This window comes from Pararge aegeria, chromosome 16 (assembly GCF_905163445.1).
Source record: "Pararge aegeria chromosome 16, ilParAegt1.1, whole genome shotgun sequence".
In the NCBI taxonomy this organism is placed as follows: domain Eukaryota; kingdom Metazoa; phylum Arthropoda; class Insecta; order Lepidoptera; family Nymphalidae; genus Pararge; species Pararge aegeria.
Window position 1 is genome coordinate 9,375,209 of NC_053195.1, and position 26,466 is coordinate 9,401,674.

General features: G+C 34.3%; 3 protein-coding genes across 3 annotated transcripts; all 3 read left to right on the forward strand.

The window, feature by feature from the left end:
• Positions 1 to 130: 130 nt before the first annotated feature.
• LOC120630597 (programmed cell death protein 5) lies at positions 131 to 2,793 on the forward strand. The gene is made up of 3 exons (XM_039899862.1): positions 131 to 352; positions 1,161 to 1,269; positions 1,545 to 2,793. Exons 1-3 carry the CDS (start codon positions 287 to 289, stop codon positions 1,766 to 1,768), a joined length of 399 nt encoding a protein of 132 aa, XP_039755796.1. The 5' UTR covers positions 131 to 286; the 3' UTR covers positions 1,769 to 2,793.
• Positions 2,794 to 6,854: 4,061 nt separating this feature from the next.
• LOC120630486 (lipase 1-like) lies at positions 6,855 to 10,485 on the forward strand. Its single transcript, XM_039899729.1, has 5 exons — positions 6,855 to 7,004; positions 7,343 to 7,544; positions 8,468 to 8,838; positions 9,286 to 9,447; positions 10,096 to 10,485. The coding sequence occupies exons 1-5, from the start codon at positions 6,855 to 6,857 to the stop codon at positions 10,483 to 10,485; spliced, it is 1,275 nt and encodes a 424-aa protein (XP_039755663.1).
• Positions 10,486 to 11,343: 858 nt separating this feature from the next.
• On the forward strand, positions 11,344 to 16,461 carry LOC120630536 (lipase 1-like). Its single transcript, XM_039899789.1, has 6 exons — positions 11,344 to 11,493; positions 12,082 to 12,283; positions 12,941 to 13,176; positions 14,708 to 14,842; positions 15,564 to 15,722; positions 16,078 to 16,461. Exons 1-6 carry the CDS (start codon positions 11,344 to 11,346, stop codon positions 16,459 to 16,461), a joined length of 1,266 nt encoding a protein of 421 aa, XP_039755723.1.
• Positions 16,462 to 26,466: the final 10,005 nt, after the last annotated feature.

The window sequence follows — 26,466 nt, forward strand, 5'->3', positions numbered from 1 at the left end:
TTTTAATAACAGATTAAAAAAAAACATTTGTATAAATACGTATGAGTCATTTTTGTAGCCTATTTTGTGGAAGTTATCTGATGGTCCGTCCAAGGCAGAGAACAATATTACTCCATGGGTCTGCGTCTGTGTCAAGTGTCAACTGTCAAACATCTTAGGAAGTTCTGTTGAATCATAAGTTGATTCGGATTTCGGTTATTTTATCTAAAATCATCTTTTTTGATTTATTTTCTAGTCGGTATAGAATCATTTAACAACTTATTTAGTGTTTGTCAAATTTAGAGAAATGGCTGATCCAGAATTAGAAAAAATAAGGCAGCAGCGTCTAGCCCAATTACAGGCACAACATGGGGTAAGATTTGTTTTATCGAGGTTATAATTGATTTATGATAATTTTTATTGATTGGCTATATCAAAATCATAGATTTTTAATATATCAACAATGGTAAAGAACAATTAAACTTCTTTTGGAATACAGTTTTTCACTTACGTGTAGTATACAAAACAGGGATTTTATTTGCTGAGGAGACATCCTTATAAAATGGTTTTGTTTTATAATTCAAGATGGCAAACTTTAACTTATGGAGAAGCTAGCTGTTGTCTGCGATTTTTGCGTTTTTTTAATTACCTCAGGAACTGTTTTCCTGATATACAAAGTATTCAATAGCTGTCCTAGAAACAGGTAAAATTTTACCAAAATTGGTACAGTGGTTGACACATGTAATAAACAAAACCTCTTTCACATTTACAATATTAGTGCATGGATGTTTTACAACTTCCTATACAACAGTTTAGGCTGAATACAAATATCAAACCCATTTGTAGGATTATTTGTTAATCCATTTGTAATTAAAAGGCTAAGGTAAACTCTGTCAGTGTCTGTTGGCTATGAGAGTGGTTGAGACAAGTTATTATTTTTGTTTATAGTTAACAAAAGTTATGAATTTTCAGTCAGTAAATTGAGTATATTTTAACAATTATAAACATATCAGTTAAGATCTTGCAAATTTAGGGCTAGACTGATAAGACTGGATATGGCTAAAAAATGTTTATAATTGTGGTTTGTCTTACTTTGACTAATGGATATCAATATATTATCAATCTGTGATGTGTATGCTAATAAAACAGGTGATGCACTAAATATTGAATTGATTTTTCAGGGAGGTGATCCAAATCAAGCTAAGGCCCAAGAGGAACGAATGCAAGCAATGGAAGAAGCAAAACACTCAATTCTGTCACAAGCACTGAGCCAAGATGCCAGAGCAAGATGTAATTTCTTTATATTTTAATATCAATTGCTCTTGACTTCTTATATTATATGCTTGAGCATATGAAATTTAGCATATTTGTTAAACTCCTACACATTACATTATGCTTACATTTGCAATTAGATAATCACACATTTTGTGAGTACCATAGAGGCATGCTAATCTACAAAATAAATATGATGCTGACAAATGTCTAAACAGCAGAAACTGTCATAGCTCAAGTTTAATTTTTCTTATCATAAGTGTGTAATTAACAAGTTGTTTCTTTTTTTACAGTAAATACAATCAAATTAAGTAAACCGGAAAAAGGAGCTATGGTGGAAAACATGATCTGTAGAATGGTTCAAATGGGACAAGTCAGTACTAGAATATCTGAGCAGGAACTGATTCAACTCCTTGAATCTCTGAATCAGCAGATGCCTAAATCGACAAGCACTGTTAAGTTCGACAGAAGAAGAGCAGCACTTGATTCTGATGATGATGATGATTTAATCATGTAACTTCAAAATGTCAGATTTCTGTAATTGAAAAAAGTGCTTCTTTTAGTTCTTTAACATGATTTAACACATTTAAGATAATATCTTTAATTTTGAGCAATAAACCTTTTTATGCTCTTTTTTTTCTCCAATAAAAATATATATTGCATTATTATAAAAGTAGTAAAGCTTGTTAACAAAACTGCATGTTACTAGTTACTTGTTTTTCAATTATGAATACTTGGGAATCTGTATGCTTTTCTGAGAAATGATAGAAAGAACCAGCATAGACAAACTGCAAAGGGAAAGACAGTGAATAGATGATTAGGGAAATGGGTTCAAAAAGCTGCCTTATCCTTCAGCCTGACTTTTCCATCTTAGACTATTATCATGGAATTCTGTTTTTTATCATTTTGGTCACTTGTCTTATTAAGTAAAAAACTTTTCATTACTTTTTAGTGTTGTGGTTTAGATATATAAAAAAAAATAATGCAATAAAGTTAATAAACAATAATTTAAAAAAAAACTACACAATAAAAAGTAAAGATTGTTTACATTGTAAGATAGGTCAGGAAAAATAGATTTTAGTTGATATTGCATTTGTAAAGTTGAAATAAGTATTGCCTACTATTGGAGTGTTAGTTTTTTTTTTAACTTATTTTAATTAAACAGAGGAATTAAGATTGATATATTTATTTGTAGTGATATAACACATTGCTTCATTGCCTTATAATAGATATACATTACACAAAGAATATAATAACTATCTTGAATTCACTTGTTTGGGGCCAATTTTTCAATTGTTGATTAATAATCTTCAGCAGAGAAATACATTTAACATTGTGTCAGTTATTGTCCATTGTAATCCTCGGGCATTATCTAAACATTGAAGAATCAGCTTGTAAATGATAAATAACTGCGGCATGTATACAACATATGTGAAAAAATTATTTCTATAAAATGTATACAATGTTATGACCGTTCTTTAAATGAACTTAAAACAACTAAAAGTCCTTTACTACTGTAAGAAAAAAAGGGTCAAATTAATATTCTTTTACACATGCTTTTATACAATAAATAAAATAATATTCTTTCCACATGTAAATCTTTTATTGAACTCAAGTGCGGCCAATTTATCCGCGGACCAAATGCAAGCAAACAACACACAGGTCACATGTCACATAATTTTAGGTTGAGTTAGGTTGGGTTTGGATATTTAAGGGTATGGTTTTTTTTATAATTTTTAAAATTAAAATTTATTTTGTTTTTAGAAGACTAATATAGTTTACCCTTTCACTAGGCGAACGACCTGTCAGTTATACGTTTACATTTGGTCCGTGGATAAATTGGTCTTACTATTATTAGTGAAGAGTACTCTCCAAATTGACTTGCGTTAAAAACCGCCATAATGCGTCATCTGACCGTTCAGTGAGCAGTGCATTTTCAAAAATAAGAAAAAGGCTTAATTTATCAATTTGAAATATTATTAAACCATCACCGTAATAATTAATGTAATAACAGAACACGCTTTGCAGTGTAGTGGACAATTCCCCATCATCACAACCACGAATCCCATTAATCTTGGTGCAAATGGTCATGCATTGTGCTGAGAGTATTTTACGAATAAGGTAGCGGATGCACGTTAATACTAGTAAATATAATATGAATCGAATTAGTATTTTTTTTGGATGGACCTTGTTTAGCTGTAGCAGAGTCAGAACTGAAATCTGAACAAGTTATTAACTGGGGACCTAAGCGTAAATAATTGTACTACAATAATAACTTACGAGATCTAGAGAGATTATTGAATTCTCATCCTAACTTAATTTTATAAACGATAATGTGTGTGTTTGTTTGTCCAATCGACTTGATTTTTGGCATCGAGATAGTACTCAAAAGTAGCCAATGTCCGTCCATTTAGTTAAATAGACGGACATTGGCTACTTTTGATCCTGGACAAATATCAAATTTCTTTACTTTTTATTGTAAAGTTTACAGAAACATTATGTATTATTAAAAAATAGTCGTTTTTCAACGTCCAAAAAAAAATTAAAAAAAATAAAAATTATAAATTCATTTGTTTCAAATAGGCCTAGTCCACAAGTACTTTCGAAACGTCAAGTCAGCCTGTTTGTAGTGGGTCTACCAGACACAAATAAAAACCAATTAAAAACAGGCTACTTTTACTCCTGTAAAAACATAAAAATCCCAAGGCTGTTTTAAAGGAATATTCGCTAGTATTTAGTACACCAAAAGTCGTCCTTGCTTCCACGCCGTACCACTACACGTATTCTTTTTTATTGCAATTACATGGACCTATTCGGTTGACAACGTGGGCCGAAGTTATAATAGCTAGGTATAATCAGACGGTTAAAAATAATAATTTTAAAATCACATTGCTATAAATATGATCGTTTGTAACCTAATGTACATTGTACACTCTCCAATATGATGCAAACCTTAGACCAATTACGCTACCACGTGGGAAAGGGCTTGGGTAAAATTGCAATCCTTTGCGATTTCATCAGGTTATTTTGACCTGATGAAATCGCGACTGGGATCAGCGGTTTAATGTTCTTCCGAGCTAAGTTAAAGATCATTATCGAACCTCCACAGCCATACATTTATCTAGATAATACTTATTAGGCCAGAGCAGCCCCGCGATTTAGTACATACCGAGTACCGACCTATACCTACCGGTTATAACTTTGTATAATAGAACGGAAAAAGGTAAAAGTGGTTTCAGGAAGGGTCATATGCTCCTGACCCTAATTACGACTGACCCTTATACCCTTAAGTAGGTACATACCTTCCTTAATTTTTAAAGAATTACAATGAAATAGTAGGTATTTATCTTCTACGTAAGTCTCATAAAAAATTGTGAAAAATACTAAATTGACTGTTAAACAACTAAAAAGTTTCTTTGTTTTTTGGTTAATTATTTTCTACAACATTTTCAAGTAAAATTTAAAAATGATTAAGTACATAATTTGTATTTAATACTTTGTTCAAAGTTTTCTTTCATATACGAGCAACGATAGTGCTTTGTAATTTTTTCGCACCTAAGTAATATATCCAATGACCCGAAGCAGTGATAGCCTCGTAGTTAAGTCTTCGGCTTCCGGTTCGGGGGGACCGAGTTCGATTCCCGACACGCACTTTTAAGTTTCAGAGTTATGCGCGTTTTTATTTTAAGCAGTTTAAATATAAATTGCTTGTAATGTCAAGGAAAATATTGGGAGAAAAGCTTCATGCATAAGAGTTCTCCATTAGCATAGCAACTGCATTTTTCAGTTTTTTAAAAATTCCATGGGAACCTTTAGTATTACCTGGAATAAAAGTATATACGAGCAATATTTGTGAAATGCAATCAAGATCGGTCTTGAGCGGGTAGTACCTACTTAGTCAACAAAGCATATTTTCTAAAATCCACCGGATACGTTACTCTGCTGCTTTTCTCGGGTGAAAAGTATCTTATGTCCAGAATACAAGCTATTTAGCCAAATTTCAATTTTGAGCCGAACAAAGGAAAATGGATTAATTAATTTATCAGGGGGCTTACTACGGTGTTGCGTGTGACGATGCGTTGACGCGATTGTTTCAGAACTTATAGTACCTACTTGACAAAGGGATAAATACTAGGGCTTAAGTTTGTGTCCTTACGAACGTATAAGTAAGTATATAGTTAAAGTAAATACCTACATTTACTTACTTTTTGTTGATAATAATCGTTTTGTTAAAACATTTTGCAATCTGAAAAAAAAGAAAATTCTATCTGTGATATGCAAATGGGCTGCCTTTTAAATGAGAACTCGACGATTATTTATTAGAACGATAGATAATAAAATTTTCTAAGGAGAAAAAATAACTTCAGTGTCTATGAAACTGTTAGTTGATAAATAAATAATACTTGATAACTAAGTATACCTATGTAATTATTCGATTTGATAAAATAATCAACCATGTGATTAAGTTATTAATATTAATTAATACCTGTTACCTGGGTAATAAAGATTTAATACACAGTGATCAAATCTTCAGTGTAGGACCAAAGAATACTCCGGTGCAATATTTAATGCGATTAGGATTTTAAAATCATCATTATTTTTACATATACCACAGTGTCCCCAGTCCCACGTTGTCCCAGTCCCACGTAGAAATCGTAGGTACTGGGTAATTAAGATACTCTACGCATGCGACATACCTACATGAGGAGGGAATCATTAATCTTCCCGGGATGTGCTACAAGCGTTGTGCAAAGGAGGCACCGGTGCGTTCCTAGGAGATCTCGGAGCCTTCCAATATGAACTGAGGCTGGCTACCGAATTCTCCCGCAGAGAATCAAGTTTTTGCCCCCAGATTTTCCAGAACTGCTGACCCCTACTCCAATCGCTGGCGCGAGACTCCAGGTCAGTATTGCGGCCTACGAGTGGAGTCGGGCTACTCGTAAATCGATAGGTGATGTTGTGCTTAAATGGTGGAGTTTTTTGTCTTATCGCATAAGTTCAGAGTGAAAAATTAGTTAGTTTTGTACGCGAATACATCAGCATTAAAACTATAATGGATTAATAGAAAAATGTTGTTTAATAACAATTATTGTTGTATATTATGTGCTTCCACTTCTAGAACAAGTTCGTAATAGACATGACTATTTCCATCGCGATCCTATCCAGATCTAGAATTCTTCCCTTCGATCACTTGCACGGCCGGCTCATATACGTCTTTCTTTAATGGCACGGGCACCTATGGCAGCCTTGCCCCCATTGAGCATCTACATTTTTGAGTGGTCAATCACCTTGCCACTTATGTAGAACACTGATAGAAGAGATCATTCCTGATGGTATGCACTGATTCATTGACCAAACTTTATTACCCGGAAAATAATTAAGCGATTACACCATAAATTAATTAATTCACTGTACACAATAAATTAATTAGGAACGTATGGATTAAGATACTTACCAAAAAATATCGCCGATATATAAAACCCTTCATTTCAGATTAAATAATTAATTTATAATATCAACCACTGATACGATCGAGGATTATCTGCCTTGGACAAATGTTATAAAAAATTGGTGTATTGTGAAAGAATATCAGTGCCGCCAAGATGTGGATAGGTCTTGTGTTCTGTTGTACTATCGCGTTTGTTACAGGTGGCCTCCCCCCTCAGGCTAACTACATCGCAGAGCTGCTCAGAGATCAGACATCTAGCAATCGTGTATCCGATAATATTATAGAAGATGCTACACTCGATTTGGTAAGTGGAAAATAGTAAGTTAGTTTTAGCGTACCCATCTTCTGGCCTAGATATGAAACATTAGGTATTAAAAGAGTTGTGTGACCGTTTAGGGCAAACCAAAGATTGCAATAGTATACTGATGAAAACACCCGCAAATGATTTTAAAAGCCGCCTTCCCATTCCCTCCCCTCACTCCTCTAGGTGCACCCAGTCAGCATCATGTTCAGTTGAGCATCTTAAAGATTCCATAACCATCATCTTTATTATATTATAATGTATATTATTCTATTCATTAAAAATAGTTAAGTGACTAGGCGCCATTCTTTTAAATATAAAATTTACTTGTATTATTTCAGCCTAATCTGGTAAGGAAATATAACTATCCATTGGAAGAACATTCTGTTACGACTGAAGATGGATACATCTTGGGACTGCACCGTATTCCTCATGGTAGAGACTCAAACAATAGACCTGGGAATAAGCCTGTTGTATTCTTAATGCATGGCTTATTATCTTCATCTGCAGATTTTCTTGTAATGGGACCAGGATCTTCTCTAGGTAAGGGTACAAGTTTTTCATAACCTAAGTATATAGGCCAAGAAGTAGAAACGGATAGACATTGTCGACAAAGTGATGCAATTAGTGCAGCAATGTCGTTTAGTTTTTAATTGTTTGTAAACACAATCAAAGTTTTTTTTATTTACTGAAAATATTAAAATTGACCTTATAATTTTGTTACTAGTTATAATTTATACAAGTCATGCGTGCTTAGCATAATGCTAAGAAAGCCGGCTGCATTTCTGCCTGAAGATCCCTTCTTTCACCAGATGATGACTACCTTATCTGGTTTTTAGGGGTGATGTAATAATTATTTTTTGCTACTATACTTCGTTGGATGATCCAGCGTATAGGTACGGTAAACCGAACGTTTAAGGACCCAACGTATTCGGTAAACGATATAAATATGTAGCTCTTCATAAGAGTAATGTATTCAACCATCTCGACTTAGACTGCGGTTTTTAGTCTCCGGTTTTAGTAAAGTATGCTTCGTTCCATAAAATGCCCGACTAAATTTGCAGCGACCGTCAACAATTCTTTAGGTCTTTTATCACCATGCCAATCAGAAATGTGAATGGTCTCTTTTTTCAGAGCATTATGCCGTATTAGCTAATTATCGCTCCCTTAGGAAAAGATATGTAACTCCAAGAGACCTCCTTTCCACACAGTCGTTTGCGATCCGAGTTTATCGATTATCGATGTTCTCAATCTAAAACCAATATTAATAGCCAATAGGACACATAAACCTATAGAATTCAGTTTGAGTCTTTTTCTATACACACGAATACAACCGAGATTTTTAGATGGCCAATAGCAAGATACATATTTTAAAAAGTTGAATATGCCTTAATGCGTTGAGTCGTATCGCATACGTTTTTGAATACAAATGTAATTAAATTTTTGCTAATAAACAATTTTTTTAGCATACATTTTGGCAGAGGAAGGGTACGATGTTTGGATGGGAAATGCTCGAGGAAACTACTTCTCAAGAAGACACAGGCGTCTTAATCCTGACGCTCTACTTAACACTGCCTTTTGGGAATTCTCATGGGATGAAATAGGAAATAAAGATTTGCCAGCAATGATAGATTTTGTGCTCCAACGTACAAGAAAGTCTGCATTGCATTACATCGGATTTTCTCAGGGAACCACGGTGTTTTTTGTTATGGCATCCTTACGACCGGAATATAATAAGAAAATTATATCAATGCAAGCGATGGCACCCGTAGCATATATGCGCCACAATAGCAGTCCGTTACTGAATGCATTAGCACCCTTTGCAAGGAGAATTGAGGTAACCGTTTTAACTTAGATAGTTTTAATTGTTATGTAATCTTTCAATCTGTGAATCATCAATTAATCTTTATTAATAAGGATTCATACTTATCGTGGTGGCGTACATACAATGTATCCGGAAATGGATGGATATTAACTATCTATAAACTTTTCCGGATGATCATTGGGCATAATTTGATGCGCATAGCCACAAATAGTTCGTGGTTCGTGAGCAACGGAAACGATATTTTTACGACGATTAGGGATAGCTAATAAAAAATATTTTGAGATTATTATTTTCTCGCGCTCTATAGTTATTACGGAGCAATACCCTATTGTTTCCTAATAACTATGTTACTTAAAGTTAAATACCTACCATGATAGTTAGTTTTTGGTTATTCAGAGGAGATTTTAGGTCAAAGTATCACAAATGTGTTCGCTGAAATAAATCAATATTTTCATCTAGGAAATGGCTGGACGACGTGGCATAGCAGAATTTTTGGGTAAAAGACCAATTTATACAAAAATAGGCAAAGAGTTTTGTATGGATGGAGCGGAAACTCAAGCACTCTGCAGTGAAGTTATATTTTTTATAGCTGGAAATAGTGGTGAAGGACAGCACAATGCGGTATGCTCCTATGCTTTAATAATTTTAAGTGCATGTGCAAAATCTATAAATTTTTTAGAAAACTTTCACTTAAGACTTATAATGTCTAAAGTTACTAAATCAAACCGATTGAAACTATCGGTTATTCCTATTGCTTGTCCCTCCCTCCAAGGTTTACGCTACTAATAAACTGTCAAGGTTCCATCAGTATAGTTTCAGCAATTTTGAAGATTAGCCTGGATAAACAAGTAGCTACACAGGCAGTTAGTCATTAAAAATTACAGAGACTCGCTTCAATTGAATTTATTTGTATATAGATTAAAAAATGATAATATTGTTTTGTTTCGAACCGAAAAAAAACGGAATCGCAGGATCAGTGCGTCTGTCTGTCTTACCGTCCGCCAGTCCATGTGGCTTTTCTTTTTTCTCAGTGACAGTAGAGGAACCAATTCGTAAGTTATATCCATAAATATAGCAACACTTCTCAGGTCATGCAAAGTGTGTCTCTGTGCCCTGAGGCGTAAGTGTTAAGCCTCATGTGTCTTTAATTACACCAGCAACCACACCCTTCAGATTATAATAAGTGATATGATACGGCGCACAGCGGAGTGCGTTTGCCTAAAAGATCTTGCCATGTTTGCATCTTTAAATAAGCTAACTTACTTCCAGACTATGTTACCAGTAATACTGGGTCATTACCCGGCTGGTATTGCGTTGAGGCAAGCAGCGCACTACGGTCAAGCGATCGCTGGCGGAGACTTCAGACGTTACGATCACGGACCAGTTGTTAACAGGAGAATATACGGATTCGCAGTTCCACCTCGTTATGACTTGTCTAGAGTATCTGCCCCCGTGTACCTACATTACTCTGAAACTGATCCATTGGCTGACTTAAGAGACGTGGAAAGACTGTTCCGGGAACTGGGAAATGTAGCTGGACGGCTTAGAGTGAAACCGAGGGTATTCAGCCATGTGGATTTTGTATGGGGAGTAGACGCAAAAACTATTGTCTATAACAGCATTATAGGTTCCATGCGACGTCGGGATCGTCAAAACTGAAATATATATTAATTTTCATAAAGTTGTTTCACTAAAACGGCCCTTATCCTTAATATCCCATTAATGTATTTGATAAAGGCCGCAAGGTGTTGACATTTATTACATAATTTCGGATGGTCTTCTCATCCACGTATTAAATTGGTAGATATCAAATGTTTATGGGGTACTAACATATTTAAAGATGAAATATCCACCTTCAATTTTATAAATGATAAAAATAATAATTGGTATTTTTAATAATTAACTTAATTATCAAATTAGCTATGATTCAATGGGTATTTAAAGTAATAATTAAAAGAGTTAAGTTAAGCGATCTCCATAAATACGTACCTATTTTTTTTGTGTACCTTAAAATAAATGCAAGTATTTGGCCTTTTTTAAGGTTCCTTATCTGAATGATATCAACCGAACTATAACTAAGCCGCCGCTGTATGTTTGTCCGTCTATCTATCATTAACAAAAATTTAAAATTCTAAGTAAGATAGTACCTATCCGAGAAACACGTTTCTTGCCGGATCATCATACTGTTATTTTGTCTAGGACCCCTTCCAGCCTCCAGGTATGTTTCCTATACGAAAATTTACCTCGCGTGTACGTAACTCTTTTTACTTTTTGAAAAAGATAATCAAAATTTTCCATAATTATGTAGATACCTAGTAATTTCGGTCCGTGGTACGTGCTACTAAGAGAGATATATAAAATTAAGTCAATCATCCCTTTATCATACATATTTTCTGATTTATTGTTGGATACGTCTGTTATCTTAGTTATGTTTATATATAAGTATGCCGTGATTTTATAGGTTTTATATATAAAATTTTTCGTATTGGCAACCAGTAGTATCGCACAAGTGGAATAATGTTCTTAGATATTGTGTTTATGGTCAGCATTGTATTAGTAGCCGACGCCCGTTCACCTCATGCTGACTTCGTTGACGAACTTGCCAAGAGTCATGTCTTTGGGAATCGTATATCGGACAATGTCATGGAAGATGCTTTGCTTGACCTGGTGAGAGCAAACAAACCTTTTATTTCTAATGTTATTACACGGTGTACAAACAGTATCATCAGTCATCACCCTCAGTTTCCGTTCCCACCGAAGAGGGGATTGTAGATTATAGATTCACCACTCTGAAAAAACAATGCATGGAAAAGCTTTCCGCCGTCCCTTGGGCAGGACAAAGGTATGTGGGACACCCCTTTATATGCCCCCTACCTCTACCTCTGGCTAGGTTTGCTAGACGCCCGGAGAGCCCGTCGTATACCGGCATACACAGTGGCGAGATTTACACAGTGACCTCCCAAGGGAAGCTGAAGAGCGGCAAATTACTGAGTTCCTTTCATCCCTTCTACGCACCCGCTCTTCAGCATATTTCTATGAGATAATGTCATCGCAGTAAACGGCCACTGTAGTGATAACAACCTGGACTGACGACTTAACAAGCTCTCCGGCACATGGACTACACCAAAATCCTAAGCCCGGGCTTAAAAACCAAAATCAGCATCGGGAGTATTAATAAGTTAAGGTTAATGATATTGTTTTGAGATGCAGCCCGTATCGGACCTTATGCTTTTATAAGATTACTATTTATTTAAGCCGGATCTGGTAAGGAAATATAACTACCCTTTTGAGGAACACTTTGTGGCGACCGAGGATGGATATATCTTGGGAGTACATCGTATTCCACATGGACGAGATTCAAAAAACTTACCGGAGAATAAACCTGTAGCTTTTTTAATGCACGGTTTGTTGTGCTCTTCCGCGGAATATATTACTATGGGTCCTGGAACGGCTCTAGGTAAGCTATCTACACAAATATTTATATACTGGCAAGTGCATGCCCTCGACTTAGTTCAAGTGAAAAGTGTGTGCTAGTTACTAACAGTTAGTCTCTGACTCCTGAACTACTGCTATGCAAAACACATTAGTATCTCTAACTCTCTAAAAAACAAACTCAAATCCACCCCAAAGGAATAGTTAATTTTTCCGGGATAAAAATAGCCTATGTGCTATTCCAGAATATAATCTATCTCTGTGCAAAATTTTATCCAGATCTGGATGCCGTTCTGCTGTTATTAAGTAACAAACATTCTATATCAAAATTTTAAAAAAATATATTAAATCACTTAGTCTAGATTTACTGATCTTTATTATAAAGCTGAAAAGATTGTATACTTAAAAGCGCTAATCGCGGGGAACTACAAGTTGGATTTGAAAAATCGTTTTTGAATTTCATTGCGAAGTAAAAGCGCTGGTTGGCGAGGCAACGCATTGGACCGAGGTAAATTGTATATTGTAGAATAGCGGATAAAGATTGTATGGGAATATTTTCTGAAAAAGGATGATGACACGACTAAGTCGTATCTTTTGATTTTGCTATGGCCACCTACCATATGTGTGAAGGAACGAGACGGTATGTGTTGGAGTTTAACTTACTTTTGACCATTTTTTTTAGCATATATATTGGCCGAGGAAGGTTTCGATGTTTGGCTGGGAAATGCTCGTGGAACCTACTACTCACGCAGACATACAAACTTAAACCCTGATGCCCGTTTTAACAGCACTTACTGGAAATTCTCCTGGGATGAAATCGGAAATAAAGACTTGCCTTCAATGATTGACTATGTGCTCGATTACACTGGAAAATCTGCATTGCACTACATCGGGATGTCTCAGGGTACTACGACGTTCTTTGCAATTAGTGTTGCCCAAATTCAGTCTTGGTCTTGCAGTCTTGGTCTTGTTCTTGCGTTTTTGCAAGACCAAGACCAAGAACAAGACCGCGTATTTTTAGCAAGACCAAGACCAAGACTGACCGTGCAAGACTTGAGCAAGAACAAGACATAGCCTGCAAGACTCTTGCGTCTTGCAGCTAGGACTTAGCGCTATTTCACGGAGTAGTTAGGTGTAACAGTTCGGTGTATAGGTAGGTAGGTACGCTTAGGAATTCTATGAGACGCAAAAAACTATATCAAAGAATATGAAAAACTGGACCTATGCGCATTACGACTAATACCATAAACATAGCGAATAAAAAAATATCTATTAAAATCAAACTGAGTGCATGCATAGTTATGTTTTAACCATCGGCACTTTGATAATGCGGCATCAAAGGTTTTGTACTTACTTCTCAAAGAAATTTGCCGCTTTTCGGAAGTACATGGTTATGATACACGCGCCGGCGGCTTCTTTTGAAATCTAAAACAATCGTTGCCGCCGCGCCGAAATCATAACATTTGACACTATTCATGCAAAATAATTTCGAATTTTAAGAGTACCTACAGGTGTTCCAAAGAATAAATAAGTTTCAGAGTGCTTAGAATGAAAATGAATACATTATACTGATCACGCAAGTAGTATTATGATTAGGATAAAATGGTGAGGATAGGTAGTAGATGTCATAATAATTCATTCTAGTAAGTAATTATAATATTGATTACTTATATGGTTTTAAACTAATTACTTAGGTACTATTATTGTACATTTAGTCATTATATTTCTTAAGTTTTTACAAGAAAAAATAGCAAAAAAGTGTTCGAATATCTCTGAGAGAGATGATGAGAGTAAGTATTTACTAGCTGTGCCCGCGACTTCGTCCACGAGGAATAGTAACTTTGGAGGTATAGTGACGTTCAGGATTTATTTATTTATTTTAAAACTTCTGTCATCAAACATACAAACGAACTCTTCAGCTTTATTCAAATAAATGATAAATCGTAAAACTCTTTTATTAAATTTCTTATAAGTAGAGGGTTCAATCTCTTTCTAGACAGATAAGTATTGTTCTTTAAAATACAGTCAAGTTATTGTAATTAATTTGTTTTTTTACATGTTTTAGCAAATGTAAGCTTATAAATCATAAATGTTTATTAAGAAACAGTTACTTCCATGGAAAACGACATATAGGTCAGTTGATTTTTCGAATTTCTTATCAAATCTTCAGTTATTTATTAATCTGCTTGATCTTTACTATGGCTATGTTAATTCAAGCTCACAATGTTCCAATTCTAATACGTTTTTCTAAGATTTAAAGTAAACTTTAATAAATAGTAATAGACTAATAGGTAATTGCAAGACTTGCAAGACTCTTGCTGCAAGACCAAGACCAAGACCAAGACTGGGAGCGCAAGACCAAGACCAAGACCAAGACCAGGTGTATTGGCGCAAGACCAAGACCAAGACTGGCTAAGTCTCGTCTTGTTCTTGCATTTGGGCAACACTATTTGCAATGGCTTCACTTCGACCGGAGTATAATAAGAAAATAATCTCAATGCAAGCTATGGCACCTGTAGCATATTTGGCTTACAACAGTAACCCTTTATTCTTAGTGCTATCACCCTATGGTAGAGAGTTGGAGGTACGTAGTATTTTCAATATAGTATGATGAAGGTATTATAAAAATCCAATGCTTAAGAAAAGGCCTCTCCAAATGAGAGGCCTTACGACGACAAGGCCCCTGTATAGATGCATACATCATCAAATCAGTAAACAGGAGATGCGTAGGAGATCTAAACTTAACGGCATAACTCAGCGAGTTGTGAAACTGAAGTGGCAGTGGGCTCACTACTGCTGACACTAAGCTCGGTGGACCCACAGTGCTGGAGTGGTGACACCACAAGGTGGACACAGGATAGATGGCATAAAACCAGTCGCAGGGAGCTGCTGGATATCGGCGGCATGTGCAAACTACGCCATGTGTCGTGGAATAGTACGAGTAGGGGACTATGGGGAAAAAGCGGACGCGGGGTAAATACGGACTTACCTATATCTACTCTATCCCCGTCCCCCGCCCCCGCCACGGTCACGCGTTACGTTCCGCCATCTTTAGGGCTCACCAAAAATTCCCGTTGGACAGTTGCGCACATGTTCCAATGTAAGTGTAATTTAAAATTTCTGTGTAGGTTGGAAGGAGTACCAGGTGGTAAGACAGCTCAGCTTTACGTGCGCACCGTTATTATCAATGGGTATAAAAAAAGTTCACTCACTAAGTGACAATAAAAAAGATCTGTGAAGCGGATATGCTTAGGTTGTCATAATGATATGGATGATTCAAACGTGTAATAAACTATTTATTGCAGAAATTAGCTTCATTGCTAGGAATTGGAGAGCTTTTTCCCAGAAGAGAAATATATACATTGTTGGGAAAAAGTTTTTGCGCAGACGGAGCGATTACCCAGCCAATCTGCAGTAACTTATTATTTTATATCGCTGGAAGAAATGATGATCAACATAATGCGGTAAGTGTTTGTTCATTTTGTATTTGTATCGTCACTCGTCCGTCAAATACTATAATTAAAAAAAAAGTGATAGTGTTATTTGTTGCATACTTTTTATCTTATAATATTGGTAAAGCAACCGGAAACCGTTTTCGCGGGTCTTATACAACTAAGCATTTTACTTATGCACACGGTAACCGGTAAACTGATCTTGACAAAACTCTTGAATGAATTTAGCTTGGTGACTGACAAAGGATATGTTACATCCCGGAATAACAAACGTTTTCCTTGGAATTAAAAAAAAAACATAAACTAAGTTACATGCAACAAGTACTTCGTACTACATAAATTAAATATCTTGTTATCTTATTTCCAGACTATGTGGCCGGTAAAGCTCGGCCATGCACCAGCAGGGATATCAGTGAGACAATTGATACATTACAGCCAAAGCATAATAAACAAGGAGTTTAGACGCTACGATCATGGATTCTTGAATAACATTCAAATTTACGGCAGAGCTACCCCGCCTAGTTATGATCTGTCCAAAATATCGGCCCCAGTTTTCTTACACTATGCAGCAAATGACCCGCTAGCTCATTTGAACGATGTGGACAGGCTATATAGAGAATTAGGAAATCCTATGGGAAAATTCCTAGTGCCGCATCCGGAGTTCAGTCACGCAGACTTCTTGTTTGGTATTGACGCGAATACTTTGGTATACAACACAGTAATACGCATTATGAAACAACATGACATCTGAATACAAGGTTTTAAGTAAAATGATTTTTTTATTATGTTAATTTACTAAACTAGCTGATTAACCCTAGATTTGCATAGTTGACACCTCTGTCTGAAAACAATATAATTTGAAGATCTAAGCAAAATAAAAAATAAAAAAATTTGTTTTGTAAAATTAACATGCCCTGGGGATGCTCCGGTATCGGAAAGAAATCGTACGCAGCGAACGTATTTTGAAAAATATGTGTGGTGTTTCGAATCCAGACTAAAATATTATAAATGTTTTTCTGTTTGTTACGTATATTCAATGTTTAACACTGATAAAATAATTTGTTATCCTGCCATAGGATAATTTTAAACTTATTATAATATTTGTATCCGTATATTAAATGTATAAACAAATCCTAGAAATTAGAATAGCACCTACCTTGTGACGTTATACAACTACAAATACGGGTAAAGCAGCCATTTTGTGATGTCGTGGTGTATTAAAATAATCCCCATCCAATTTTGTCTATTTTACATGGGAGTATAACTTTTTGTAGTGATTGATAGATTTTCCAACTTTTCAAGTTTATCGTTTTCATGAACTTAATTTAATTTATATTTATAATGGAGCAGGACGTGGACACAACTTACAGGACGCTGTGTTGTACATGTTTAAGTTCCGATCGAAATGTAATCGCTATTAATGGAATTACCAACATTTATCAAGTTTTAAGACTTATTATGTACGATTATACGGGCGATCGGGTAAGTTTTTAATGTTTACACAACTTTTTCGCTGAGTTTTAATCTGTTTTTAATGTTACGTAAATCGCTTATTATTAAGTACCTAGTACTTCAGGGTCAACGAACTATAATATAAACATTTTTATTTTCGAAATAGTTACGGAAAAGATTTCATTGACGTACGTAGACTTGTGTGAATGTTTGTCGTTTTAGTTTGTTTGGCGTTTAAGATAAGTAACAAATAATGACTCAAAAAGGATAAAACAAAGTCTAATTCCTATTTCAGCTCAAAATTTCTGGCCCAACCAAGGCCAGGGATTTTGGTATCTGTATGGAGATTAACCACTAGACAAATTTTTATTTTTTTTTATTTTTTTTATAAATAAATATAAATAAATATACTACGACAATACACACATCGCCACCTAGCCCCGAAGTAAGCGTAGCTTGTGTTATGGGTACTAAGATGACTGATGAATATTTGTATGAAATATATATACATAAATACTTAGAAAATACATATAAACACCCAGACACTGAAAAACACTTAATGCTCATCACACAAACATTTTCCAGTTGTGGGAATCGAACCCACGGCCTTGGACTCAGAAAGCAGGGTCGCTGCCCACTGCGCCAGTCGGCCGTCATGGAAGGCCAAATGGAAGTTAAAATAAAATTTTAAACAACAAGACGCAATTTTTTTTTTAAATTTTTTATATATTTTTGCCCCATTAATGCTGAATGAATATTAAATGAGCATTTCATACCAAATTACTAGACTGCATATTTATTTATCTTTACAAATTGTAACATTGCTGGACTACAGTCCAAATTAAGTCATCAAAGGTTTCAAGAAACTAAAGAATTTAAGAGGTATCTTAAAATAAAATGCAACCAAATGTAATAAGTAACCATACATCTTATTACCAATGCCTTCCATTGTGTACCTTGTAACGTTCTCGGAAGATTTGAAAAAAAAAACGAATGTTACGTACCTGTGCAAAATTTTTCATTCTGGTAACCGACGTAAACCTACTATTTTCCTGGCAAATATCTATAACTGAAAAAAACGTGGTGGCTAGTAAATAATAAAGAAATGATAAAATACATCGTGAGGAGTTATTTTAGTTAACATGCGTAGGCTAAAACTTTCTGTTAAATCCGTGGCTTCGTTTTCGTAAGACCGTATATTGATTATATTTTCTTTGGTAAGATGTTAATAAAATAACCAAAAATTTAACAACGGCATAATTTCATAAAAGATGTATCGTTGAACGAAGAGTATCGGAAGAAAATATTACGAATACGCAATATTCGTCGAAGGTACTCGTAAAGTTTGTGAGGGGGAATAAATTAATTAAATTCGGGTGCGGGTCAGATCGGCTGGCTCAAGCATTTTGTTACGGTACCTACTTATTAAGAAAGCTAGATTAATTAATTTTTTTTTTAGAAAGATTTTATTTAATAGTTCTTACATACGCTTAAGCTGTATTGACCTACTTAGACCTATGTCGAGCTGTGTTTTAGTTTATTAGGGTGATGATGATGATGATGATAAAAAGTGGTTTGTGTGATCTTAGTTGAGGGAGCGCAAATCATGTTTGTATTACCTAAGCGATTCGTGTGCCAAGAGTTAAATGTATCCCTCAAAAGAGGAGATTATGAGAAGCCTAAATATCTATGACTAGAGTTTAGTGGTTTAAGCTGTGGGCTTATCTATTACTTGAATCTGTTACGAAATGAACATGATGTTACACGTCTAATGTATACATTGACTCTTTGTACAAGTCATTCAATAATGTAAACCTCTGGGCAAATCTCAAAAGCAAAATCGATCAAATTCATTACAATTTTACTATAGAAGCCATCCTACAACTCAAAATCCATTTATTAATAATGATATCAAAAGTGATGAGATTACAGAAAAAATAATGTCAAGCAATGTTTTATTAGTTGGAAATAAAACATATAAAAAACACGTTATTTCGGCCGATGTAAATATTCCTTACAAGTTTTCGATAGATAGAAATAGAAACAGTTTATTTATTGCATTAACGCCGATGAGTTTTAAGACCAAAGTTTTCAAAATTTTATCCTAGATCTGGATACGGCGTCTGTTGAAATCGTACCGAATATACGAAATGGATTTGCGAGTGCTGTAGATCAACACACTGGTTCTGTATATTTTGGTGGGAGTGATGGAATATAACTATATAATTATCAAAAGCACGACATAGAAAAACCAGCGCTGGTAGTAGGAGTTGATTTTTTTGATATGTTTTTCAAAGATAGACACTACTAATCTCAATTTGCAAGTTTTGAGAAATAATAAAAGAACTATAGTTACTGCTGTTGAGGAGTATGGAATTCATCATTGCGCAATCGATGGACATGACAATTTAATTATTGTGAATCCCACTGGAGCTTTCACACTGTATGTGATAATATTCAAAATATTCGAGGCATTGCAACAGATATACATGGAGAACCATTTTTAATAGCACAAAATGGAATTCATTCATTAGATTGCAGTAGTAAACAAATTTCCATTTAATTGCCTTTGGAAAATGGATACGCATTAGCTTTTGATAAGAACAACAATATTATTTTTAGTGATAAAAGAATTGATACCGTGTTAAATGTTTTGATTAGTAGCATTAAAACTATCGGATTTACAACTACAATAACTTTATAAATAGTAAACCTTAGAACTGTACACAGTACAGTTAAATGCACCACCTACCTCTCTTCTTGAGCTTTTTTTAACGCCTTTGGTTGCCTGGAAGAGATCGCTATGTAGCGATAAGGCCGCCAAATTGTATACCTTTTGTTAAATTTTTACTTTTAATTTGTTATGTTTATGTGGTGTACAATAAAAGTGTATTCATTCATTCATTCATTCAACTTTGAAAATAATTTTATTGCTCGTTAGGTAGCAATTTGTTTAACATATTCTATTCTTTTTTATGGAAAAATCTTCAGAAATGCAGAAAATGTTGTTTTATAAATCATTATGGACGTAATTTATAGTTGTTCATTAAATAAAATAAATAGTAATTCATGGAAGGTGGAAAGTCTTATCTCTGGTTGCATTATTGATTCGCTTATAAATAACGATTCAAATATTTCAGCAGATGGAGACAATTGGGTACCAATATTATAAATACTGCAATTAATGATTTGCGAACTACTATTTTTTTAAATCATAATGTGAAAAACAAATTTATTACACTTGTATAACAAATTAAATCTAATCAGATAAATAGCGTTATATTATAATTCCTGACGATAAGGTCTAATTTATCATAATAAAAATATATTAACCTCTGCCATTGACATTGAATAATTATTGTAAACAATATCAAAAAGATAAAATAATCTTTTGATATTGGTTGGTATGGCTTATGATATGGTATCCTTCCATACAAACAAAATACTGCTAGCATTTGAGAGTTCAGTATACAATGTTTGGAGTCTAGCAGGTTTGGAGGTAAACATTTAGTGAAAATGTGATTTCAAGTCTTTCGGTTTTCACTTCCATATGTAAACTCACAGAATTAAGATCACACAGAACCCAGTATTGTGCCCAAAAAAACAGTCAAAACGCCCCGCACAAATCTCATTTCACACCCGCGGAATGATGCGGAACTTTTCCATTTTCGTGTAGAAAATTGGAGGTAAAATAATTAATGTCAACTTCTAAATGGAATGAAGTGACTAACCGACTGTTTGAGAAACACTACTTCAGTGGAGTGGTTTTTGATGCTTCAATATCAGGTGGGCATTTACACGGGTTCTGTATGTTCTCAATTCTATGTGAAAACTGAAATATACCTACCTTATTTGAAACTATAATCATTTCTCTAAATAAAGTATCAGTAATACTTTTCTGGATTGTGTCTAGATAGAAGATTGATAGATAAAGTGGACTAAGAATGTTTCTAGCAAGACACTATGATGCGTGGGTAGAAGTGATGGAGACTCTTTTGTGCGGGCTATTTACACCTAATAGCTTCGTCCACAAATTGGCACTATATAGATTTTAGTTAATTGAGAGCGGCAATATTGTTCAAATATTGATGCAGACTCTGCCGAGCCCTAATGTATGTAGTACTAGCTGATAGCCCCGACTTCGCTCCCGTGGATTAAGGTTTTTTTTATTCCCGCGGGAAATCTTCCCGGGATAATGAATAAAGTAATAAATGGAATAAAGTAGTCCATGTGCTATTCTATACTACAATCTATCTCTATAACAAATTTCTGCCAAAAATTTGTTTCAATCATTGCGACGTGATGGAGTAACAAGCATATAAACATTCATCTTACTAATATACTCGTAGCTTGCTAGCTAGCTTCTGCCCGCGACTTTGTCTGAGTGCACTTCAGAATTGGGTCCAAAAAGAAATAAAGAATGTGTAAGTAATAAAAAATTGAATAAAATTTACGCCATATCGCATGCTCTCTAATAGAGAAAAATAGCTGCAGATATATATATGCGTTTCAGATATTACGTATTTTATATGGGAGAGTCGCAAAATTTATATTTTTATTCGACGCATATAATTTAAATCCACGTGTAATTCGGTTATTACGTTCTAAAAGTATTTTCCCGTAGGAAAAGGATGTTTGCAGAAAAATGGCATAGGCTTCCCGCTATGCATATATGGCTATGACACACTTTTTTTTTCACGTTTACTGTGTTATAATCGAAATACACGCGGATGAAGTCGCGGGCGAAAAGCTAGAATGTTATAAAAGAACAATTACATTATTAAAAATTAATTTTTTTACACTTTTCCCTCGGGAACAATTTAAGAGATCGGAATTAAAAGTAGAAGTAGTAGCTTATGCTCGCGACTACGTTTGCGTGGACTTCAGAATTCGGTCTAAAGCTTAGCTCGTTAACAATTTTTTATCCCACCACGTGCACAATTTGAGAAATCGGTATAGAAAGTACATGTCCTATTTCATAGCTTAGGTGACATGCATACCAAATTTCGCAGCTTTCTGCCCGCGGCTTAGCTCGTAAAAAATTTTCAATCAATCAATCAATTAAAATTTCACTCAGTTACTACTTAGGAATCGTGATAAAAGGTAGCCTATGCAATTTTTTATGTCAAAGGCTATACAGGCATGCCAAATTTTATCCAAATCCGTTCAGCCGTTTTTGTGATTGAGTAACAAACATCCAAACATCCACACTGTCACATTAATAATATAAGTAGGATGTTACAAAAGAAATTATTATATATATTTCATCAATAACCTATTAAAAATTATCTGACTTCACTTTTGAGTTCGAATCCCAGTACCCCTAACTTTTCTAAGTTATGAGCGTTTTGAGCAAATAAAATGTCACTTATACTTATAAATACACTGGGCCAGTATGGTAGACTACGGCCTTAACCCCTTCTCATTGTGAGAGGAGACCCGTTCCCTTTAGTGGGCCGGTAATGGGTTGGTATGATGATAATGTTATAGCTATAACAGTCTACTACTGGACGAAAGACATCTCCCAACGGGAGGGTTTGCCCATTATCCCGACGCTGGGCAGACGGGTTGGTAATCTCAGTAGATAGTATTAGTGGCACAGAGGATGCTGCAGATTCTTGTTATATTCCTTCAGTAATTTTTTTTTACTTTGACGTTTTAGGTTAACCTTTCTACTCACGTGTAAAGCGCGCTTATACCAGTAACTACGAGTAAATGTCTGATATGAAAAAGAAAATTGGACAAAAAAGAACCGACTTTGTTATACAACTTTAACGCAAAAAATAAATATTTTCTACAACATTTTTATGTCGGTGCGAAGTAAAATGTAGAAATTGTGATGTATAGATCATATACTTACTTCGTATTCCTTTTTATATAGAAGCAAGGAAAATATCAATATTTTCTACATTTTACTATTGAAAAATGTAATCATCATCATCATCGGTCATCTTGGACCGATTTTTATCCGTTTGCGAGCTACGATGCTACACACACAAACACACATTTACACACACTCTTACACACATACGCACACACATTCTTACACGTCTAATTTATAAAACCCCGTCGTTTTTGCGTCGGGGGTTAAAAAAGTAAGTTTGGGCGTATCGGATATATAGACAATAAGCTAAAGTAATTACGCAAGGGTCAAAAGACTTTCATTCTATGTATATATTAAGATAAAGAATATGCAATGTTCTATTGAAATCAGTATATACAGAAGTTTCACTTAAGACACTTGTGGTTCTATAATGATATTTCGATGAAGTAGGTCAACTGCAACCATGTTAGTTCAACGTTTGTAAGGTTTAAGCTCTCGTCAGCCACAAATTAAGTCCCGGAGGCAATGCTATGTCAATGCTTTATGAGCTTTTGGACGCAGTTTAATTGTAAGAATTCAAGAATATTGTGTGGTGGCCAGCGTGGTGGACTACGGCCTCAAACCCTTCTGATTGTGGAAGGAGACCCGTGCCCTGTAATGACCCGGTAGTGGGTTAATATGATGAATCTATAGATTTTTTATTAAGCAACGTAGTTATTTTCGGAAAATATCCTTTAATTTTGTAAGAAATAAGAACTTTGCTAAGCAACTGATCAACAGATGGATTGAATATAGAAAATGGACATTAGTTAGTGTCGTTTCAGTTAATAAACCAAGATCGGTCAGCAATTTACAAAAAAACAATGTTTTATTTCTTATCTACTTTAAAATAAGCTTTCGGTTCATTTTATCTGTTAAAACAAACTACCAAGTTTCTTTACTGTCTTTACAATTTCTGCAGCAAGCTTTATTTCTCCGCTTCGTGTTTGACTATCAATATTGATTCTTCAATAAGAGATCGTTTTGCATAGTCTTTTGCTTTTGTTATTTAAATAATATTTAAACTAAGGAGTAGTTTCGCTCTTTTGAGTAGGTACCTACTACCTACTAAGTATTGATAAATATTTATTTAATTATTATTTGCTTTATAAAAGTCTGGCCGGATTTCCTTTTCGGAACTCCCATCACTAGAACACAGTATACATTTGATTGCTGCGATGATGTGTGATTACTTGTCTATGATGTCGTAGCCATTTAGCAGGTGAACTTAATTTATTGCGGTTTTTAAATTAGACGGACTGTTGGCTTATCTTTGATGGAAAGCAGAAATTCCACATATATATTTATGGGATTTCCCTAATAAACTTAAAATTGGTACACTGTGTAGGTTATCCTAATTAATCTGCAATATTTCTTAATTGTTGGAACATCATAGTAAAATATTCTAAGAAAACCAGCATCCACCATAGACAGTTGATTATGTAAAATAAGCCGAGATTGGCGATTTTTGCTCCTCCCGTATATAGGGCGCTAAATGTACAAAAGGCACTAAACGCTGACCTTAGGTCCACAGCCAGTCTATAACTTATAAAAGGTTCTAAAAGAAGAACTACTGTCCCCATGAATATGATTTTATCTATTTACCACTGCAAATAAAAGATTGTTTATTTTATTTATATTTTATTAAAGCTAGGATCGCAATATACATCAATCACAATTTATAACACAATAAATATAGACACTGACAATCTACAGCATGGTTCTATAGGGACACTTAATCATCCAAGAGGGCGTAGGCAATTTATTAGGGATAGTTTTAAGGTGGTTACTCTATTTTCCCTGAGTTAGGGAAACCAGACTTGCCAAACAGTCCGTGGTGGTTGTTTGGGTAAAACATTGATAGTAAACATTAAATTCAAAGAAATCAATTTTATACACCAAGTCTACAGTATGAAAAATAAAATATAAAATAATTTTTCTGCAGTCGAATACCAACCGTTGCCTCTTTTTAATTAAAAATAATAAAATAACATGGATTGTTCGGCGAGTAGCTACTTTTTAAACAGTTTAAACAGGAACTGATTCGAAGAATAGCTCGAGATACCTGCCAATTCTACTTTAAATCCGTAATCGTGAACTCACCACAGAGTATCCAGCGGATCTAGTTTGCATTCAGCTAACGTAAGAGAAACCAGTTTACAAAATGTCTGCTTTAGTCAAATAGTCTCTCAAAATTGCGTAATCTCTCTTGGAATATAAAAGGTACATTACGTTTAGTCGAGATAGGATACTAAAACTAAAGCCTGCAAGAAAATATGGTAAACTTTTTCAGCTTTATTAATTAGAAAAAAATCTCAATTTTGATTTTCGAATGCTCTTAATATGTGTCTAATGCATTATGCATTAGACACATATTAAGAGCATAATTTTGGAGGCATCGAAAATACAAAAAAAAGGGAATGGCTATTGAAATCAGATTGTACTTGGTGTTTTGGTCCAAGATTTCATATTTTATAGTCTAGAAATGTTGCTGCTGATTTATGCTATTATGCTAGCAAATTAAATAGCTGGTTGCTGTCTCCTGTCTCGGCTGTACGTTAACAAAGTGTACCATAGATAATAGTTTTTTTTTCTTTTAGAAAGTATAATCATAGAGTTTATTGGATAAATAATGTAGTAACAAACACCCATATATTTTATAGTTTATGTTTCGTTTTATCTGAGTATATATTTTAATAATACAAAAATATATACATATAAGCATCATGTCCGTTAGTTTTATAACTTTTTTTACAGTAAAAGAAGTTACTACAAAAGTGTACGCAATACAAAATTGAAAGTAGGTGGCAATATGATCCAAAATATTCTATATATTTTCAATGCGTGTATAAGACTTTTTTTATTTGTATAGCCTAATTTAAGTAATAATTGACTTTTGGAATGGTCATGTTAAACTTTTGACAGAAGATATTGATATGGTTCATTTGCCTGTTGGATATGGTAAATTTGATTGATTGGCGTTGTTGCATTTAAAAAGCCATAATATGTATTAATTAGAAGTTTCTACATAAGAATGCTTTGCAGTAAAGTACACAAGAGTATCAAAAAGCTAAACAGCATGCGTTATAACGCAACACTAAATATTTATTTATTATATAGATAATAAAAAGTAGACAGTAAAAGATTAATCACATTATCAAAAACAATATTGAGAATTTTCATTTTTTACTCGATTGGAAAATGTCAAACAGCCAATTCGCCATTATACTTTGCGTTCATTGCTTATAATTTTTGATATCATATTTCTTATCTTTTATTTTATTGTATATATATTTTTGTTCTGTTTGGTGTACAATAAAGTGAATTTTCATTTCATTTTAATTTTATGTCATTTATTTTTCCTTAATTATATCGATTTGTCTACGGTTTGCACAAAGTAGCACTTCTTTGTAAACATGTTATCATCCATTTGAAATATCA

Coding starts and splice junctions, on each gene's coding strand:
- LOC120630486 (XM_039899729.1), top strand. CDS start 6,855: ATGTGGATAGGTCTTGTGTTCTGTTGTACTATCGCGTTTGTTACAGGT. Junction 7,545..8,467: donor GGGACCAGGATCTTCTCTAG/GTAAGGGTACAA, acceptor CAATTTTTTTAG/CATACATTTTGGCAGAGGAA. Junction 8,839..9,285: donor CCTTTGCAAGGAGAATTGAG/GTAACCGTTTTA, acceptor ATTTTCATCTAG/GAAATGGCTGGACGACGTGG.
- LOC120630536 (XM_039899789.1), top strand. CDS start 11,344: ATGTTCTTAGATATTGTGTTTATGGTCAGCATTGTATTAGTAGCCGAC. Junction 12,284..12,940: donor GGGTCCTGGAACGGCTCTAG/GTAAGCTATCTA, acceptor CATTTTTTTTAG/CATATATATTGGCCGAGGAA. Junction 14,843..15,563: donor CCTATGGTAGAGAGTTGGAG/GTACGTAGTATT, acceptor TATTTATTGCAG/AAATTAGCTTCATTGCTAGG.
- LOC120630597 (XM_039899862.1), top strand. CDS start 287: ATGGCTGATCCAGAATTAGAAAAAATAAGGCAGCAGCGTCTAGCCCAA. Junction 353..1,160: donor AATTACAGGCACAACATGGG/GTAAGATTTGTT, acceptor TTGATTTTTCAG/GGAGGTGATCCAAATCAAGC. Junction 1,270..1,544: donor CCAAGATGCCAGAGCAAGAT/GTAATTTCTTTA, acceptor CTTTTTTTACAG/TAAATACAATCAAATTAAGT.